Consider the following 20,613-nt stretch of genomic DNA (forward strand, 5'->3'; position numbering starts at 1 on the left):
TAGGGGCAGGAGCAGGGGCATGGAAGGATGGGAACCTGAGGGAACAGTTTGGGCCAGCTGGGTGTGGGAGGTGGGTCGGGGGTGTGGGACAGAGGGAGAGAGTAACGAAAAAGACATCTTGATGAGGGCATTTTGGGATTAGGGAGAACCGTGGTGCCAGGGAAACCCCCAGAAATCCACAAGGATAAACCCAGCTAAGATGCCTAGCAATAGTGGAGAGGGTATCTGAACTGGCCATCTACTGTAATCAGATTGGTGACTACCCTAATTGTCATCAGATATTCTTATCGAGTAACTGATGGAAGCAGATGTAGAAATCCACAGCCAAGCACTGGGCTGAGCTCTGAGAGTCTTGCTGAAAAAAAGGAGAGATTGTCCAAGCCAGGGGGATCATGATGGGAAGAACCCACAGAGACAGCTGACTTGAGCTTGTAGGAGCTCATGGACTCTGGAGCAACAGTTAAGGAGCCTACATGAAACTGATCTGGGCATGTGTGTGACAGTTGCGTAGCTTGGTCTATTTGTAAGGCTCCTAGTAGTGAGATTAGGACCAGTTGCTGGCATTTAGCTGGCTTTTGGGAACCCGTTCCCCATGCTTGCCCAGCCTTCATGCAGGGAGAGGAACTAGGTCCTACCTCAACTTGATATGCCCATGGGAGGTCTGCCCCTTTCTGAATGGAGATGGAGGAGGAGTAGATGGGGAGAGGGGAGAGAAAGGAGGAGGGGCAGACTAAGGTCAGTATGTAAAACAAATGGAAAAATGTTAAATAAATAAAATACCCTTTTGTGGGAACCTTTCAATTTCACACTATAACAGTTTTCATTATTCAGTTCAGTTAGGACAATTCTTCTGGGTATGTCAAGAAGCTTAAGCTAATAGTTTAAGAAATGCTGGGTTTATGGGGCTGAAAGATGGCTCAGTGATTAAGAGCACTGTTTGCTCTTCTAGAGGACCTGGGTTCATTTTCTGGCACCGACATGGATGCTCACAGTTGTCTAACACCAGTTCTAGGGCTCAAACATCCTCTCTTCCATGGATGCCAGGCATACATGTGGTACACAAACATACATGCAGGCAAAACATCCATACACATAAAATGAAAATAAATGCTGGATTTAAATGTCTAAGAACTTAATCATGAAAAGATCTCCTAGGGAAGTAGGCTGAGATTGCTGACACCTCAGTCTTATTTTACTTAGCACTTAATATTTACATGATGAAGTATTAAATATCCCAAGTCATTAAAGTAATTTATGGAATGATTTAAAGTAGTTAAGGATTTCTGGAATAGTACCAAGTAACAGGAAATCTCAGTCATAACATGTATATAAGCCATGCAAATGCTTGTATACTTGCTCACAAAGAGAACTTAGGAATGAAAATGGCTATGTGTAAAACTGGACTTTAGGGTAATGAAGTGGTTATCTCCCTGTATCCAGTGCTCAAGAAACAGAAGGAAAAGATGGTGACTTTTAAGATAGCCTGGCTACACAGTGAGACCCTGTCTCAAAACTTTTCAGGCAGTTTTTTTACTTTAGTTAACAGGAAAGGGCATCGTGAGAAGGGAGGTAGAGATTTTAGGAGAGGTAGGAAACAGAAGGCAGGGACTAACCAGGGGAGGCAAGGAAACTAGCTGGAGAAGGGTAGGGCATTTGGGAGGTCAATGGGGGCAAGGAAACAAATGAAAACAGAATAGAATGGCACATACATATGGAGACAACCCCATTACTTTGTATGGGAATCTAAAATTTTAACTTAAAAAGTTAATTGTAGGATTAAAAAGAAAAAATATATAAATTATAATCTCAAGAAAAAATTTAAAAATATCCCCTTCCATTTTCTTTGGATACTGACCTAACAGGAAAATTACTTTAAATATTACCTGAGGGATGGAAAGATGGTTCAGTTGTTAAGAGCACAGGTTCAATTACCAGCACCCGAATGGAAGCTCACAACTGTCTTTGTCTCCAGTCCCAGGGAATCTAGAACCTTCTGGTTTTTGTGGGTACCAGGCATGCATATAGTACACACACATTTATGCAGGCAAAACATCCATACATATAAAACCATAAAATGATAATTTAAAAAATTAAATACCTTTTGAAAAACAAACTCGAAAGGAAAACTAGTAGAAAAATTTTAGCTTTGTGGATATAGCTGATAAACAGATCTACTAGGGCACAATCAAAGCTAAAATGGCTCCTATTCAGTCTGATGCCAATGGACCCTTTACTTTACCCAAGGGAAGCAGATCATGGGGGCCATAGTAACTGTGGGTTTTACTTTTGGTTTCAGTCAAACAGGCTTCTTTAGCTCATCTCCAACAGAATGAGAGAAAAGTCAGGTCTATCCTCTTTCTCTGATATTCATATCTCACTCAGTTCTTCCTTTCATCTTTTCCCTGCCCTCCAAGACAGCTCCTAGTTAAAAGCACATAATAGAGTCACAGAAAACCTACTCCAACTCCTGAACAATGCAGGTTGGCTGCTGAAGGATGTGACACAGAAGCTTGATCCCACTGTCCTGAAGCTTGTTTGATCCCAGGTCCAGATGTATCAAACTCCTGTTGTTCCGAAGAGCATCGGAGAGAAACTTACTACCAACCGAAGTCACACAGCAACACCTCAACCTACAGGGAAGCACAGTATGAGGAAAGATGAAGTCAGTATCGACCACCCAGTAAAGGTCCCATATCTGTTCAATACTCCTCATATCCGATCTCTTTTTGCCAGCCTGTCCCACATGAGGCACTCATGTCTATATCAAACTGTTACAAACTGGATTTATGTTCTTCAGAGCCAATCCCAATGATTGTCTCTGTTTCCAGTTTTCAGAAACAGGGTCTCAAATCTGCAGCAGAGCTGGCCTACTCATTGTAGTGCAGGCTGGGTTTGAAACTCAGTAATTCTCCTGCTCAGTCTCCCTAGTTCTAAGATTACAGGTATGAACCACCACAATTGGCTCAGCTTTTTATAGTATTAATCAATTGGTGATCTATTTTCCTAAAAAAGCACACAGAACTCTTGCAGAAGTAGTTACATGGATTAGAGAGGCAGTTATGAGGAGTGCAATAGGAATAAGCTAAGTATTCTTTCTTTGTATTTACTAGTGGCATTTAAATTTTTTTTTCATTTTTCTTTATTAAGAAATTTTCTACTCACTCTACATACCACCCACAGATCCTACCTCCTCCTTCCTCCCACCCCCCAGCCCTCTCTCCTAAGCCATCCCACATCCCCACATCCCCCAAATCAAGGTCTCCCAAGGGGAGTCAGCAGAGCCCAGCACACCGAGCCTAGGCAGGTCCAAGTCCGTTCCCACTGTACCAAGGTTGCGCAAGGCATCACAACACATGCACCGGATTCCCACAAGTCTGCCCATGCACCAGGGACGGATCCTGATCCCCCTGCCTGGGTGCCCCCCAAACAGTTCGAGCCAAACAACAATCTTCCATATCCAGAGGGCCTAGTCCAGTCCCATGGGGGCTCCATAGCCACTACTAGTGGCATTTTTAATCAAAAGACATGTTGTACCATTAATAATTTTGGTATGACATGCCTTATATATGGGGGTAAATTAAGTATAACCATTACAACAAAATTAATTTAGAAAAACTTAAAATGTAAATGTTAAATTCAGAATAAATTTGGAATAATTTAACATGTAAATGCTAAAAAGTCAAAAAATATGGGATGACAAAATTACATTTCAAAAAGGTATTTCTAGTTAGGATAAAAATGTCAGGATTCATGAGGCAGAATGATTTGCAAAAAATATTAAACATCTGGGCTGGGTTAAGGTAGTACATGCCTATAGTCCCAGCACTTGGGAGGCTGGAACAGGACAATTGCCAAATTCAGGATTAGCCTAGATTACATAGGAAGTTCAACACTCACCCAAGCAACACTAGACCATCTCTTAACTTCAAAATTTAATAATATGTAAATTATCATAATGGAAGTTAGAAGTAAAGCAACAAGCTAGGAAAATTATCTTTAGTATGTAAAAGTAATCATGCGTGATAATAATCAAGTATGACATTTTAAATAGAAAACACCTAGAAGAAACTGGAGCCTTTGAAGAAGCAATTCCTAGAATATGAAAAGCCCTATGTATCTGCAAACATGCTCAAAGTCATTTAAAAGTTGTGTTCTTAAAGATTTTATTTTAATAGTGTGTATATGCAATGGCATATGCAAACACATGTATATGCATTCATTATAAACTATGTTGTATTGGGAAGGTGGCAGCAAACACTCACACAAGGCTCTGGAGAGTACACTGTGGATATCTCAAGGCATCACTGAGAAGCTCTATCCCTTCATCTCCCAAGATGTTGTCTGCCAAACATAAGTGTGTCAGTCTCTTGCTTTTGGTGATAGCCAAGGAAAGAGCCTTACACACAGCTTTTGTGATGCCACAGCTTGCTAAGCTGAAGGGAAAACAGATGAGAAAAGACAGATTCATCAGTTTCCAAACATTTTGCCTTACTTCAGGAGGAAATTATCTGATACTTATACTGTTCACTTTTCCTGTAGAATCAACCTCAACAGACATTTAAATTGTGAATTCCATTGTATCTAGGTACAGGAGAGAATGAAACAAAACTGGAGAAATCTAGAAGAGTATGAACATAAAATAAAAAGGAAAATAATTTAAAAATCCAAGTTAAACATGAAAAGGTGGGGGCTGGAGAAATAGCTCAGTTGGGAAGTTTCTGCCAAACAAGCATGAGGATCCTCGATCATCAGCACCATGTTAACAGGCCGAGTATGTTAGCATGTAGTTATAAAACCCAGTTCGGGGAGGGTGGAGATGGGCAGATCCCTGGGGCCTGTGCTGGCCAGCAAGACTATCCTATTTGGTAAGTTCCAGGCTAATGAAAGATTGTCTCAAAAAATAAGGTAGATGACTCCCGAGGAACAATACCCAAGGCTGACTGACCTCTTGGGTATCATCCGAGTTGACCTATCACACTCACACACACACACACACACACACACACACACACACACACACACACGAATTTATATATAGTACCTATGCAAACACAAGTATTGAAAATGCCTCCCCATGTAACACATGCATACAGGCACACACACACAAAGAGAAGGGAGGGGAGGGAAGAGGGAGGAGAGAGGGAAGAGGGAGGAGAGAGGGACAGGGGAGGAGAGAGGGACAGGGGAGGAGAGAGGGACAGGGGAGGAGAGAGGGACAGGGGAGGAGAGAGGGACAGGGGAGGAGAGAGGGACAGGGGAGGAGAGAGGGACAGGGGAGGAGAGAGGGACAGGGGAGGAGAGAGGGACAGGGGAGGAGAGAGGGACAGGGGAGGAGAGAGGGACAGGGGAGGAGAGAGGGACAGGGGAGGAGAGAGGGACAGGGGAGGAGAGAGGGACAGGGGAGGAGAGAGGGACAGGGGAGGAGAGAGGGACAGGGGAGGAGAGAGGGACAGGGGAGGAGAGAGGGACAGGGGAAGAGGGGAGGAGGAGAGAAGAGGGGAGGAGGAGAGAAGAGAGGGCAGGGAAGAGAGAGAGGGCAGGGAAGGGAGAGAGGGCAGGGAAGGGAGAGAGGGCAGGGAAGGGAGAGAGGGCAGGGAAGGGAGAGAGGGCAGGGAAGGGAGAGAGGGCAGGGAAGGGAGAGAGGGCAGGGAAGGGAGAGAGGGCAGGGAAGAGAGAGAGGGCAGGGAAGAGAGAGAGGGCAGGGAAGAGAGAAGAGAGGACAGGGAAGAGAGAAAGGGCAGGGAAGAGAGAGAGGGCAGGGAAGAGAAAAGAGAGGACAGGGAAGAGAAAAGAGAGGACAGGGAAGAGAAAAGAGAGGACGGGGAAGAGAGGGCAGGGAGAGAGAGAGAGAGAGAGAGAGAGAGAGAGAGAGAGAGAGAGAGAGAGAGAGAGAGAGAGAGAGAGAGAGAGAGAAACATACATACAGCAACACAGAGACAGAAGAGACAGAAGCAGAAGCAGGGACAGACAGAAGCAGGGACAGATAGACTGACAGATGGGGGGAATGCACGCGCGCGCGCGCGCACACACACACACACACACACAGACAGAGACAGAGAGAGACAGAGACAAACATGGAAGACGGGAACATCTGCTCATCTAGCTTAGTATTGCATGCTTACCATGTTCAAGATTCTAGGTTCAATCCCAGGATCAAAAGAAAAGAGAAAAGAGTACAGGAAGAACTCTGAAGATCATTCAGGAATGATAAACATGCCAGCTAACTTTAAGCCACATATTCCTATCCAGTTCATAGGTTATAAGCAAACCAACTCACGACAGTCTTTCTAGGTGACAGTTGGGGTTTTCTAAAGTCTGACACAGCGACTTCACTCCGTCATTTGACAGATTGTTGGTGGACAGATTCAGAAATACCAGGCTCTTGTTGCTTTTGAGAGCCTCTGCTAGTTTTAGACAACGGTATACGTTCAGGTCACAGGATTCCAACCTGGAAGGCAACACAGAAAAAGTGACACATTTTGGAGAATTACAACCTCTGTTCACTCAGCTAGAGGGTGGCAGTCTCCCACTTTTGGAGATCTTGGCTGAAAATTCAGCTTCCCTACATAAAACAAAAATATTTAAGTGGGACTGGAGAGGAAACATCTTTCCCATCTCCCAAGGCCTTAAAAATATAAAATAAACTGCTTTAAATCCACTAAATGGTATTTTTCTTTTCATCAAGAGTAGAGGAGTTTCCTCCACCTACAACTTAGAAGGCAGAAGGATGACTGCTGTGGTGGTGGTACTGTGCACGGATTTCTAGAGCAAAAATGAACCACAAGTCAGGAGCCAGAGTTGTGTCTCCCATGGGTTTTATTCATGAGTCAACCCATACTTTTTTTTAAATTTAAGAAATTTTTTTTTAATTCATTTTACATACCAGCCATAGATCCCCCTCTCATCCCTCCTCCCACTACCCCAAGCCTTCCCACCCCCATTCCCTTCTCTGACAAGTACATTCAGTTGAAGCAGGACCAAGCCCCTCCCCACTGCATCAAGGCTGAGCAAGGCATCCCACCATTGGGAATGGGTTCCAAAAAGCCAGGTCATGCACCAGGGATAGATCCTGATCCCACTGCCAGGGGGCCCCTTAAACAGACCAAGCTACATAACTGTCTCCTATGTGCAGAGGGCCTAGTCTGGTCCCATGCAAGCTCTACAGCTGTCAGTCTAGAGTCTGTAAGTTCCCACAAGCTTCAACCCACATTTTCTAAAGGACCTAATTTTGTTTTAATATTGAAAACTTTATTGTAGAAGGACTTGTAAATAAAAACAAACATCACCCAGTGAGGTTAGTCATACCCAAAGTCTATACATCTCAGCGAACCTCCAGAGTTAGAATAGGACTTAATTTTTGTGGATGAAAACAAAGGAATACTCCTCAGTTGGCAGAGTACTTGCCTAGCATGCACAAAGCCATGGGTTCTATTCACACCACCGCATTATAAAATCAAAGAAAATAAAAAAAATCAGAAGTAAAATTGCTTCTGAAAGAGAGTGCATGGGGGGTTCTTTTAAATTCCTGCACAGAAGCCTATGCAGAAACTTGGCTGTGTGCCCAGGTACATGTAAGAGTTGGGTGACAGAGCATTCCAGGCATGCCCTTTATTTTGTTTACTTTTTCTTAAAGCAGGGCCTACATTCCTAGCCTTTAAGTAGTCTCTTTTAACTCAGTGACTAGGTTCCCTTCATCAAAAGTCAGGGTTTGTATCAGTAGGAACAGGAGCAGCTGTGTCATCCTGCCTTTTGTCACTGTGACAAAATAACTAACAACTACATGGAGTAAGATTTATCTTGCTTGTGATTTCAAAAGATTCAGTCCATCATGGCAGGGAGGGGGTGGGCAGAGGCTTAACATGGTGGCTAGGAAGGAGGGGGAGGGAGAAAGGAGGGAAGAAGGGGAGAGAAAAAGAAGAGGGAAAGAGGGACACATTATGTAGCTTTGTTTGGTCTGGAACCCTCTATGTTGGCAAGAATGACCTTGCCACTCAAAAGATCTGCCTGCCTCTGCTGGGATTCAAGGTGTGCACCACTATACTAGGCTTTCTCTGGATATTTTAGGAGCTAATCTATTATGAAATATAAAGTGCTGTAGGATGTCTTTATGCTGTGAATGTGTGTTGCTCCAATTGGCTAATAAATAAGCTACTTTGGCCTATGGAAGGCAGCTTAGAGGCAGGTGGGGAATCCAAGCAGAGATATAGAGAGAAGAATGGCAGAGTCAGGGGAGATGCCAGCCCACTGCCCAAGGAGCAACAAGATGCCAGCAGACTGGTAACGCCATGGCCATATGGCAACACATAGATTACTAGGAAAGGGTTAAGTTATAAGAGCTAGCTAGCAAGAAGCCTGAGCCATAGGCCATACAGTTTGTAATTAATATAAGCCTGTGTGTTTACTTTGGATCAAGTGGCTATGGGACCGGTGGGACACAGGAAAACTTCTGAATACATCTGGCATTCCAACATGGGATAAGAATTTCCACCTAAAACCTGAGAAAGCTTTAAAAAGGGGTTCTAAGATGGAGCCAAGAGCAGCTTCCTGGTTTGTATCTCTCATGTGGGCCGAGGCACAGAAACACTATGGCATTTGAGCTGGAGCACAACATGGCAGATTCCTGTCACAGTACACAGAGGTGTCTCCAAGATGTGCAGCATACTGAGTGGTGGATTTAGCTTTTGCTAGTACAGACAAAAAAAGGTTTCTGGGCTACATGCTGCTTGATGGAGGCATAGACCCACTGCTTCCGAGTTGTCAGTGAGCATGGCTCCCAGAGCTGGCAGTAAACATACCTCCATCATGTTGGGAAACCGAACAGGGTGGAGTCAACAGTCAAATCCACTGCACAGCTTAGCAGTTTAAGATCTCTCCTGGTCAGGAAAGGATTACATATATACAATAGGACAGATACAGATGGAAAAAAACCCCTAAATGGCTTACAGTGTGTATAAAAATGTACGTAGGCCTGGAAGAGAGGAAAAGGAATATAGGCAGTTATATAAAGAAATAGTTTTAAAAAATAAAGCCTTTGAAGAGACTATAGAAATATTAAAAAAAAAATAAGCCACATAAAGATGGAAAATACAGAGTCTGGATTATACATTTTGTTTTCTTTAAATTTTTTGAGTGTTAATGAGCTAACTGCAGAAAGATATTTGTGTGTGTATATATATATATATATTTGTGTGTATATATATACATATTTGTGTGTGTATATATATACATATTTGTGTGTATATATATATACATATTTGTGTGTATATATATATACATATTTGTGTGTATATATATATACATATATTTGTGTGTATATATATATACATATATTTGTGTGTATATATATATACATATATTTGTGTGTATATATATACATATATTTGTGTGTATATATATATACATATATTTGTGTGTATATATATACATATATTTGTGTGTATATATATATACATATATTTGTGTGTATATATATACATATATTTGTGTGTATATATATATATATATTTGTGTGTATATATATATATATTTGTGTGTATATATATATATTTGTGTGTATATATATATATATTTGTGTGTATATATATATATATTTGTGTGTATATATATATATATTTGTGTGTATATATATTTGTGTGTATATATATTTGTGTGTATATATATTTGTGTGTATATATATTTGTGTGTATATATATATTTGTGTGTATATATATTTGCATATATATTTGCATATATATTTGCATATATATTTGCATATATATTTGCATATATATATTTGCATATATATTTGTATATATATATTTGTATATATATATTTGTATATATATTTGTATATATATATTTGTATATATATATATTTGTATATATATATTTGTATATATATGTATATATATGTATATATTTAAAAGGTATCTTGACTTCAAAATTTGGGTATAAGGATGTGTTGCTTTAGAAAGGAGGCTCTGTTTTTGTTTCCACAGGAAGCAAGAGGCTGTGGATTTGTTCCAGGTTAAGATGGATCAGATTTGATCAAGTGAGACCTCTTGACCCTTGACATATGGTATCTATCAACAAAAGTTATAGCCAGTCTTCCCAGGACTTGACTATTATCTCAAATTTTCTCAGGATCCCCGTAAGATTGTCAGTGCTCCCAATCAGCAGGAAGTAGTATGAAAAGCTACACCCAAATTCCCAAAATATTATGTATAAATGTTTATTTTTATATAAAGGGGGTTGATTATAAATGCAATCTCTTTCTAAAGAAGAAAAGGGGATAAAGATATGATAGAATGAAAGGGTAGATTATTGAATCTACTTTTAAAGAGCAACAACTTGTTTGAAATGTTTTATATTGCTATGGATGTTAGTTTATTGATCCAAATTTAAAGTTAATTTTGTTTTACTATATATTTCTACTCTTGTTTAAGATATTTTGTTTATACAACTCATTTAAAATTGTATTGTATCATTAAGAAATACAGATTAATAGTCATCTATGATAACCAAATTTATAGTCATGTTAGTTAAGTTTTCTAGATACACTGGACTTTGCCAATAGTTGAGACAATCTTTCAACTTTCCTGCTTCACTAAAAAGTCTGCCAGAGACTCTAGGCCTGTAGGCTGAAAATGGATGCCCCAACAGTGCTGAGAAATTTTGGGTGACTGTTCAGTCAGCCAGATATCTGTCATTTCTGGAATTTTGGAAGTTGCTTACATTACACTTCTTATCTACTCAGATATTATATCCTTCTAGGATCTTCAATGGAGTTGAAGACTAGGTAGATATAGTTTTTCTTGGTTACAAGAAAAGAAAAATTAGATATGAAACTTTAGATTCACAAAGATAAGATAGATGATAGAGTATTTTATTTAATTTTGCCAAGCAATAGACTAGATATTGTAGCTGTAATTCTTGCTTGATACCTGTTTTGTTTTATGTAATTTTACTATGTTAAAATGAAAACCTTCCTTTTTGATTAGACAGAAAAGGGAAAGTGCTATGCGATGTCTTTCTGTATGCTGTGAATATGTGTTGCTCTCATTGGCTAATAATATAGCTACTTTGGCCTATGGCAAGGCAGATTAGAGGTGGGCAGGAAATCCAAGCAGAGATGCAGAGGGAAATAGGGCAGAATTGGGGGAGATGCCAGCCTGCCACCCAAGGAGCAACAAGATGCCAGCAGACCAGTAATGCCATGGCCATGTGGCAACACATAGATTAATAGGAATTGTTTAAGTTGTAATAGCTAGCTAGCATGAAGCCTGAGCCATAGGCCAGACAGTTTGTAATTAATGTATGCCTCTGTGTGTTTATTTGGGACTGAGTGGTTGAGGGACCAGGTGGGACACAGGAAAATTTCTGACTACATAAAACATCTACCATGAGAAAGAATAGGTCTTTCTTCTCTTGAGATAAAATTGAATTATTGTGAAACATTCCCATGAATATTACTCATAATGTGTACCTGTTCAGTATGTCCAGATACTGAAATGAGACAAGATCTGAAATGTCTCTCAAGTAAACTTTTCCAGAATATTTTATCCCTACATTTGCAAAATTCTTACAATAAGGGATTCTAGTTAGCAGAAAAGCCTGGAAAGTATTGTTTTTCAATACTTTCACAACTCATATCATATAAAATCAGAGTAAAATATCAAAATGCAATTCTAAAAAGTTCTGCTTAGCATGATCTATGCACAAACTGGACTATTAGGAGCATTCATATTGTCCAAATATGATGAGATCTAAAGCAAATAGGAAGTTGGATACCACCCTACATGAACTATTTAGAGGAGGCCTACAAGACTAGTAATTATAACACCCATGTGGCCACCCACATTTGGAGAACAACCACTCTTCCATAATGTAGTGTTATATTATTGCAAACTTTGAGAACTTGCAACAGAACAGTCACTGCTGGCCCTACTAAGTCATGTCACAAAATATCCCACTTAAAAGCTTACTATCTAGATCCACATCAAGCATCATCATTAGAAGACATTATTCAGATCAACAGAAAAGGGCTTTTTATCAAGTCCTGCTACTTTCAGTGCCAAAGTTTTTGTTTTAGAACTACTTTAGCCAAAACTAAGAACATCTTTCCTACCAAATAACACTGGGATTTTTGCTATTGATATTTCCTTTTTAGACACAAGAACCAGTGGCATACATCTCACTTGACTTCCACATAATACAGGTTTAATTCTAAATCTATTTGCCTGCTGGTTAAGTTTCTATCTCAATCTGACCCACTCGCAACTGTATACAACCCATGTTCAAGAATCTCCCATCAACTCCCAAGATGTGCTACATTAAGTGAATTCCATCTTTTAAAATATGGCTAAGACTTAAAAAAAAACCCATTGGTCACAGAATTTACCTATTTTAAAAAGGTCTTACTCCAGACTTTGCTATTTTTCCAGTACTTGGATTTTAAATCTTTATTTGTGGGAAGCAACTTACCTTGGCCCTTCATGCATTAAGGTTCAGTCTTGACTCACAGATCGTTCAGAGATTATAAAAACTTTTAAGATGAATCTATTTTTCTGGTTTTATGTGAGAAACTGACTTAACTGACTTTCACTAGAAAATAGTTTTCTTAAAAGCTGTCATCCAATGTGCAGTCCAGGTATAATGGCTAAGGCTCTCCTATTTCTAAAGAGCAGCTGAGTGCCACCAATAAGAGGGACAGCACACAACAGTGAGTGCATACCTTGACAGTTGACAGTTGCCACACTGTTCTTTCTCAGCCTTCTAGGCTTGTTTCTGACCCACAGTTGAGGATGGTAGGGATTCATTATCAATAATCAAGTACAGAGCATTTTTTCTAACATGTGTTCCTATTACTATTAATCAAAGATACAATATATCCCAGAATTGAACATTTAACATTTTTCTCACTTCATCAGTTCTTGGTCTATTCCTTTACTTCATTGGGAAGATAAAGACACAGAATTATACAATTAAAAGTGTTTTATGAGGAATGAGTGAGCAGTCTTACTGGGGAAAAAAATGAACTAGGAAAATAGGTTTCCACTAAGTATACAGCACTATGAACACCAAGTTGACTTCAACTTTTTTATTGGAAAGACAAAAGTTATAATGAAAACTCAAGCTTACCTCAGCACCCGTAATTTACATTGTTGGGATATCAAGTTTTGGCATAAGCTTTCTAACCCATTGTCTTCTAAGTCAACATCTTTCAGGTCAAGATGTGTCAGGGTATGGCAGGTAGTCAAAAAACTAAAATCCTGACAGTTATTCAGGAAGCAGACAGATCCAAACCTTCATAAGAAATACATACAGAGTGGTTATACAATCATCTCCACCCCCAGTTTCCTCATCTGCTTTCAGTTCTTACTCTCATCTCTTATCTGACTCTGGGTTTCTCATATTGCAGGTAAGGCACCAAAAGAATTTCAGAGAACTATTGAGGAAAACAACATATGTTTGGATTTGTAACATGATAGTTGACATTCTTAACTATTTTGACCTCACAGGAAATGAAGATGGTAATATTGGGAAAGGTAGAGGGAAGCCTCTGAACTTTTAGGAATGATTACCACAATTATCAAGGTCACTCCAAATACTTCAGTGACAACATGAACTTAGAATGCTTAAATCCTTTCCATAATCAAAAGTGAATTCACAATTAAGATCAACTATCAGATGTATGTCATTAGCAACATATACTGTTGCAGACATGCTATTATCCTGTGGGCTTCAGTGAATATACAGAAGCAATATAGAGAGTAAATACAAAGGTCATCTTCCAATTTTTCATTACTTCCTTCTAATTGCATTTGTGTTTTGACATACTTGACTCTCCTGCAGTGCCCAGTCTGGCCCTGAATTCAATCTGTCCATACTGCATCCTAACTACTAACCATCTGGAGACCACTTCCCTCCTTTTCATCTCATTACCCAGAATTCTTCTTTTCTACATTCCTTCTATCCCCAACTAAGCACCCATAAGAAAATAGTTTCATCTATTTATAAAGCTAACTATCCTCCTAAGTCACTATGTAAACAAAAAAAACTGCTTCCAATTTATAAGGGGAAAAGGAATTATCACTAAGGAGCCTATGACTGAGAACAGTCACCATGGTGTCAATTCCTTGGAGGGACTCTTCTGTTTTAAAAAAGAAGCAATTAGCCAAAAGGCAGCATTGGTTATTAACATTTGCACTAATGACATCTGGGGAAAGACAATGTGAAGGAGATGTTTAGAGATGAGTAAAAAGGTCACACATCCAGTGGCCTCTTATCTACCTACAGGTTTAGATAATGATTAAAATCTGAGGTCAGAGCTCATAACAACGAGATTCTAAGGAAAAATATTTGGCAGGAAGCTAGTCTCTAAGACAGCATCTATTTTGGTGATGCTAGGAACAAGGATGTATTATTTGTTTGGTGCTAAGTATATACGACTAACCAGAAAGTAGACATTAAGCACACAACAGGCACTAAATACAGAGGAACATATAAGTGGTTCCAGTCCCCAGGAGAGCCAACAAGAAGTGATATGCAAACATGCGTATTTTAAATCGAGAGATTCTGGAATCAAATTAAGATTTTAGGACTGACAATAAGCATGGGTACAGGTGAGGAGCAGGTGGAACATTCATATGCTGTGGGCATAACTGTTATAAAACTGTTTAGCATATATTCAACAGATACATCTATGAACGAGACAACTCACATTTTAACCAAAGATGTAAAAAACTCAAACAGCTAAACAATATTCATAGAAGTCTCATTCTCAATAACTGATAATTGAAAAAACCCACAAGGGGGTTTTATTAACAAGACAATGAACTAAAAATTGTAATGTAGTTACACAATGCAATGGCAATGCTTATCAGCAATGAAAACTTAGTCAATATACAACAAAGATAAAGTTTTACAGCATTTTATTGAAAACAGACACAAATACACACTGTGTTTGTTGAATGGTTTCTATAATGAAACAAAGCTAGCTGGATTAGAAAATGATTTGCCTCAGACTAGTGACATAAGAGAACTGAATAGGAAGGTGTAGATGGAGCATTTTCATCTCAATGTTCTACCTTATTTTTAGTGTTAGCTATAAATATGTTTATGATTGTCAATAAACTTGTTTGTCACATTTAATGCAATTGATTTTTTATCAAATATAAAACATTCAAAAGAAAATTAATATAAAATAAGTTCTGTGTCATGTCTTTGTAAGTGCTTTTGTGACCTAAATTTAAGGTCATAGTTCTATGCCATGCTTCATCTAGAAAATTCCCAATGGATTCTTAAAACCACATGCCAACAGATTCTACAACCATTGCTATCTTTCCCAGAACAAATGAAGTCATGCTCCTATGTCTTTAGACATCTCCATTGTTCATGTTCTTAGAATATTTTGTACAATGGTTTTTATGTATAGTCACACATCACTTAATGAAGATTTTATTTTATAACATTTTGTGATTTTGGTCTTGTGCAAACATGAACGACTGTCTTTACACATACTAACTGGGTCTATTAGGAAACAGGGTGCTATGGGACCACTATTACCCCTCATTGACCAAAAACTATGTGTCATATGACCGTTTCTATTTACTACTGATTTTTCCTAACAAGTAAGGGTGGAAGGTAGGGCAAAGAAAAACAGTGGGAATACTCCATTAAAATTTCCCACATGTCTGGTGGTGTTGGTCCATGCCTTTAATCCCAGCACTCGGGAGGAAGAGGAAGGTTGATTTCTGAGTTCCAGGCCAGCTTGGTCTACAGAGCAAGTTCTAAGACAGCCAGGACCATTACACAGAAAAACCCTGTTTTGAAAAACCGCACACACAGAACAATTCCCCATGTAAGACTTACAGTAATTTTTGTAGTTTACACCTTGGATGACTTAATTCTTCACTTAAAATATTCATCAATGATTTATTAAGTCTGCTTTCATACAGGTCCATTTCTTTCAGGGATTCATTTTTATGAAGCACAGAAAATAGATCTTTCCAGTAGTGAATGATTCCAGCAATAGCATCCTCGAAGCTGTGTAATTAGAAAAAGGAAAGACCAGCCACTTTTGCCTTAGAAGATGCTATTGTATAAAAACACGCTATGAAAGAGCATTAGGTGCATTTTTGCTATGGGTAGCCCACCAGGACATCTTCTCTTGGCTACCCCAAGGTTTTATTTACCTGAGCCCTCCTCCCCCAAATTCTCATCCATTTGCTCAACATATATGTAATAAGAACTACAGAGACTTCACTTTGGAGGGGAAACCTCAGGATGAAGAAGTCTGATTCACACATCTGTATGTTCTTTTTATTTTGTTTGGGATTTTTTGTTGTTCTTTTAATTTTGAGACAGGGTTTCCCTGTATATCCCTGGCTAGTTAGTCTAGAACTTGCTACATAGACCAACCTGACCTCAAATTAACAGATCTACCTCTGCCTCTGGAGTGCTGAGATTAAAGGTGGGATCAACCACATCCAACCTTATATGTGTGTCTCCTCCAGGTGTATGTGCATGTGTATGCACTCATATGTGGAGATCAGAGAGCAACCTCAGTTGTTGCTCCTCAGGTGTAGAACTTTGTTTCTGAGACAGGTTTTCTCACTGGCCTGGAAATTGCCAAATAGGCTATGCTGGCTGGCTAGTGAGTTCCAGGGATCTGCTTGGCTCTGCCTCCCCAGCACTGTGATTATACCTACATGTCACTCTGCAAATGTGTTTTTTTTTAATGTGGGTTTAGGTATTGAAATGTCTTAATGCTTTTAAGGCAGGTGCTTTCCCAACTGAACTATCTCCCCATCCCTCTGTACTGTAATGAAATTGAAATGAACAAGGCCGAGATGTCACTTCATGGTAATATCTAGCATGTTTTAAGATGGTGAGTTCTTTAAGCCCCAACTTTGGGGTAGGAGAATAATGAATGATGCTGCGGAGTGGTAGAATATGACTTGAGTTCTTAGTTTGTGAAAACCATTCAAGAGCTTCTTATTTACAAATATCTTAAATGGTGAGCCACATTGAGATAAAGGAATGAAATGTGTTCTCTTAACAGAGGGATGTTTTTCCAATTAGACAGTGGAGCAGTTTTTTTCCAACACAAAAGTTGAAAGCCAAGGACCTATAATCTGATGGTGACCTCAGTCATGCCTATGCCTTCATATAACTCAGCTTTTTCTTAAGTCAAATTGAAAAAGATAGTATCAACCCCTGAGGAAAGTGGGAGATCAAATACATCATCCATCAAATGACTGGCACTTATGTGAGCAACAGTTGCTGCCTAATAGCTATTGTTCAATATATGTTTAAATCAATTACCTACTTATTTTCTAGATAAACACCCATATATCTCAGTTTTGGAATTTTGGAATTGTAACCTCATAGGTAAGTTACCTATGTAAGAGTTCACAATTCTGTTGGCATCAGAATTAAACTGGGCAATATGTTAAGCATCTTGTCCACTATATAACTGTATGCTACAGAATACACTCTTCATTTTAGTTAAATATATAAATTCAAGTCTTTTCACAGGTTTAGATGGAGAGAATCAGAAAAGCCACCTTGATGAAAGGGATAGGGTAAAATCATACATAGAAGAGCAGAGTTTAGGGGGCAGGACAGATAGAGAACCCAGTATATTAGCCTCAGAAAGATTTCTGGATGGATTTTCTAAGAAATTATTACTTCACCTTAGTTAAGCAAAGGTTCCTTCTGTAAAATCTGCTTCCTTCACTACTAGTAAAGTGAACACTTACCAAGTTTTAGCTATGGGTTTTAAGTCCAACATAGTTTTTAACTCTGCCATTGCAGTCAGTTTAATAGTTTGTAGAGAGTAGCAGTGCTTAAGGCAGAATGAATATATATGCAACTGGGCTTCTTCATCAACCTTCACAGCAATCTTCGGGAAATAGCTCAGTGCCTGAGTTATAAATTCTTTATCTTGAGTCTCGTACAGACAGTGAAGCAAGTCCATAAGTCTCAGCTGTGATAGATAAGAATCATCCTTTTCTAATGCTTCCAAACACATAAGTAACTCCCCTTTTATGTCCATGGATATTGTAAATTTGAAGGTTTCCTCCAGTTGTCGTACTCGGTCTTTATTCAGTAGACCGAACAAAAAGCATTTCATCTGTTCCAAATGAGGGTCATGAAAACGGTTGCTTTCAAGTAACAGATGCAAGTTTTCAAAACGTTTGATGGGATAGTCTTTTTCTTCTGGATTCTCTCTTAACAAGTAGAACAAAGCTGCAAAAAACTCCTGAATATGGAGGTGAGTGAATGCAAAGCAGTTTCCATACTCCGTATCCTTCTGAAGAACCTTCACATTCAGGAAGACTGAGATGTCATCTCTAGTTAACTCATGCTTTCTGAGATTTTTCTTGTAGAGTATATGATTCATAGTCCAAATGCCTTCAGCAGCTGCCTGGCACAGGCTCCTCAATAGTGTTTCATTGGGCAGAGTAATAACACTCGAATTTATCTGTGAAAATAAGCTGCAGATATAGCATGTGAACAGAGCTGTGGTGGTTTGGCAGATCATAGCAATATTGCCACCTTTCTCCACTTGCTCCTTCAGACAAGTACAAACCACCTGGCACATATGGCAGACATGGCACATGTTGAAAAGTCTCTCATTCTTTCTAATTGAACAGATCGCATCCATAGTCCATGTCTTATCTTTCAACAAATGGTGAATATAGTCCATCCTTGCATTCTTAGACAGTCCTGGCAGCTTCACACAATGAGGTTTACGTAACAAGGGCTTCAGTCTCTTCCAAGCTGTGGGTCTTGCTGTTACTAATAAGAATGACTCAGGAAGCATCACTTTCCTCAGCAAACTGCTAATAAGAAAGGACACTGGCTGCTTCTGGGTCCAATCATTACATAGTGCAAACTCTGGCTCTTCAAAGGAGAAGTCCAGCTCATCAAAACTATCGATTATAAAAAGGAGATTGCTGGGCTTGGACAGGATCTGTTCAATGGGGCCTTCAGAGCGAGGCCAATTCTTGGATATTAACTGAGCAAAGCTTTTCTCTTTCACTTGGCTAATTTCTCTCCCACTGAGATAAAAAGCGTAGGTAAATTGCTGGTAGAGATTGCCATCTGCCCATTCTAACATTGCCTTTCTCAACAACGTTGTCTTCCCAATTCCAGCAGTTCCCTGAAGGATTACTGTTTGTGGTGTCTTGTAGGTTTCAATATCCACTTCAAAGATACGGTCCAACAACTTTTGGTCTTTCTCAGTGATTCCATGATTCAAAGTTGCAGATTCTCCAAGCAAAGAGCTCTTATCCCATATAATATAAAAATTTTCCTTTATTACAGTTCTGTAGTCCCTTCTATCATCTAAGTCAGGTAGAATGGAAAAGAACCAAAGACACACATGATCAAAGCATTGAATTCTCTTTAGATTCACAATGTTAAGATGCTCACTGCCCACTCATGCCCTTCTCTCTCTGCCCCCCCTTCCTCCTTTCTATCCACCTTCCCTCTTTCTCAGCCATATAGGTATTTGGAAATGAACCCAGGACTTGTGGAAGAGCAGTAAGTGTTCTTAAGTACTTAGCTATCTCTCTTCAGCCCCCTAGGCTAACTTTTGACTAGGCATTTCTAAATACTGTTTGCTTGATATGCTGAAGTCAATACGGTTTGGATTTTGACTAGGTCATAAATCCAGTCTTATTGACTTTGAATGACTGAGAACAAGTGGCCCATTGGAAGTAAACTGTTTAACTTATTAACGGTCCTTAGGAACTAACCCTGCCATCATAAAGCTATAAAAACATACAAAAGCTGACCAAAGTCTTTGTCCCCAGAGAGAGTTTCCTCTTCAGAAACATGGTCTTCGATCATCTCAACATCCTCTGACTCCATGGTCCTTTTTGTCCCTGAAACAGGTGCCAAGAGTGTTGTTAGAGTTTTCCTGCCTGGCCCACAGTCAGGACAAATCTCTCTCACCCGCCAGTCCCAAGCCACTCAAACCCGATCAAGTAAACACAGAGACTTATGTTGGTTACAAACTGTATGGCCGTGGCAGGCTTCTTGCTAACTGTTCTTACAGCTTAAATTAATCCATTTCTATTAATCTATACCTTGCCACGTGGCTTGTGGCTTACCGGTACTTTACATCTTCCTTATCCTGATGGCGGCTGGCAGTGTCTCCCTCACCCAGTTTCCTGTTCTCTCAATTCTCTTCTCTCTTAGTCCCGCCTATACTTCCTGCCTGGCCACTGACCAATCAGTGATTTATTCATTGACCAATCAGCAACACATTTGACATACAGACCATCCCACAGCACAAGAGGATCATGAGATTTATCAGCAATAGAGCATTAGGAATGGTTAGAATGGGAGCCAGAATTTTTCTGTGTTGTGATTCTATGGCAATCTGGATTTAGTAAAACTAGAGTCAAGAGCTTCAATCTGCTGCAGCTCAGCTAAGAAGACAATGTGGTACAAACACTGGGTGGACCTCTTGCCCTCTATCTGCTCTAACATCAGGCACAAAGTTCCCTTGCTAGTTCTGACTTCAGAGGGGTTAAATAAAGTTCAAAGGAGATAATGTATATGTACACACACACACACACACACACACACACATGTAAGTATAGAGCCTTACATATG

The 20,613-nt window shown here is 39.5% G+C and overlaps 1 protein-coding gene across 1 annotated transcript in view; it reads right to left on the reverse strand.

The window, feature by feature from the left end:
* Window positions 1-19,863, reverse strand: part of Nlrp14 (NLR family pyrin domain containing 14) — a 32,445-nt gene extending 12,582 nt beyond the window's left edge. The window contains exons 1-7 of the mRNA XM_052760146.1: window positions 19,788-19,863; window positions 17,745-19,335; window positions 15,853-16,026; window positions 13,120-13,284; window positions 6,278-6,448; window positions 4,263-4,433; window positions 2,460-2,630 (exon numbers count right to left, since the gene is read on the reverse strand). Coding sequence (XP_052616106.1) covers window positions 2,460-2,630; window positions 4,263-4,433; window positions 6,278-6,448; window positions 13,120-13,284; window positions 15,853-16,026; window positions 17,745-19,335; window positions 19,788-19,863 — 2,519 coding nt within the window. The remainder of the gene's footprint in view (window positions 1-2,459; window positions 2,631-4,262; window positions 4,434-6,277; window positions 6,449-13,119; window positions 13,285-15,852; window positions 16,027-17,744; window positions 19,336-19,787) is intronic.
* Window positions 19,864-20,613: the final 750 nt, after the last annotated feature.

Source organism: Peromyscus californicus, unplaced genomic scaffold, assembly GCF_007827085.1.
Source record: "Peromyscus californicus insignis strain IS unplaced genomic scaffold, ASM782708v3 Scaffold_4__1_contigs__length_199733344, whole genome shotgun sequence".
Lineage (NCBI taxonomy): Eukaryota > Metazoa > Chordata > Mammalia > Rodentia > Cricetidae > Peromyscus > Peromyscus californicus.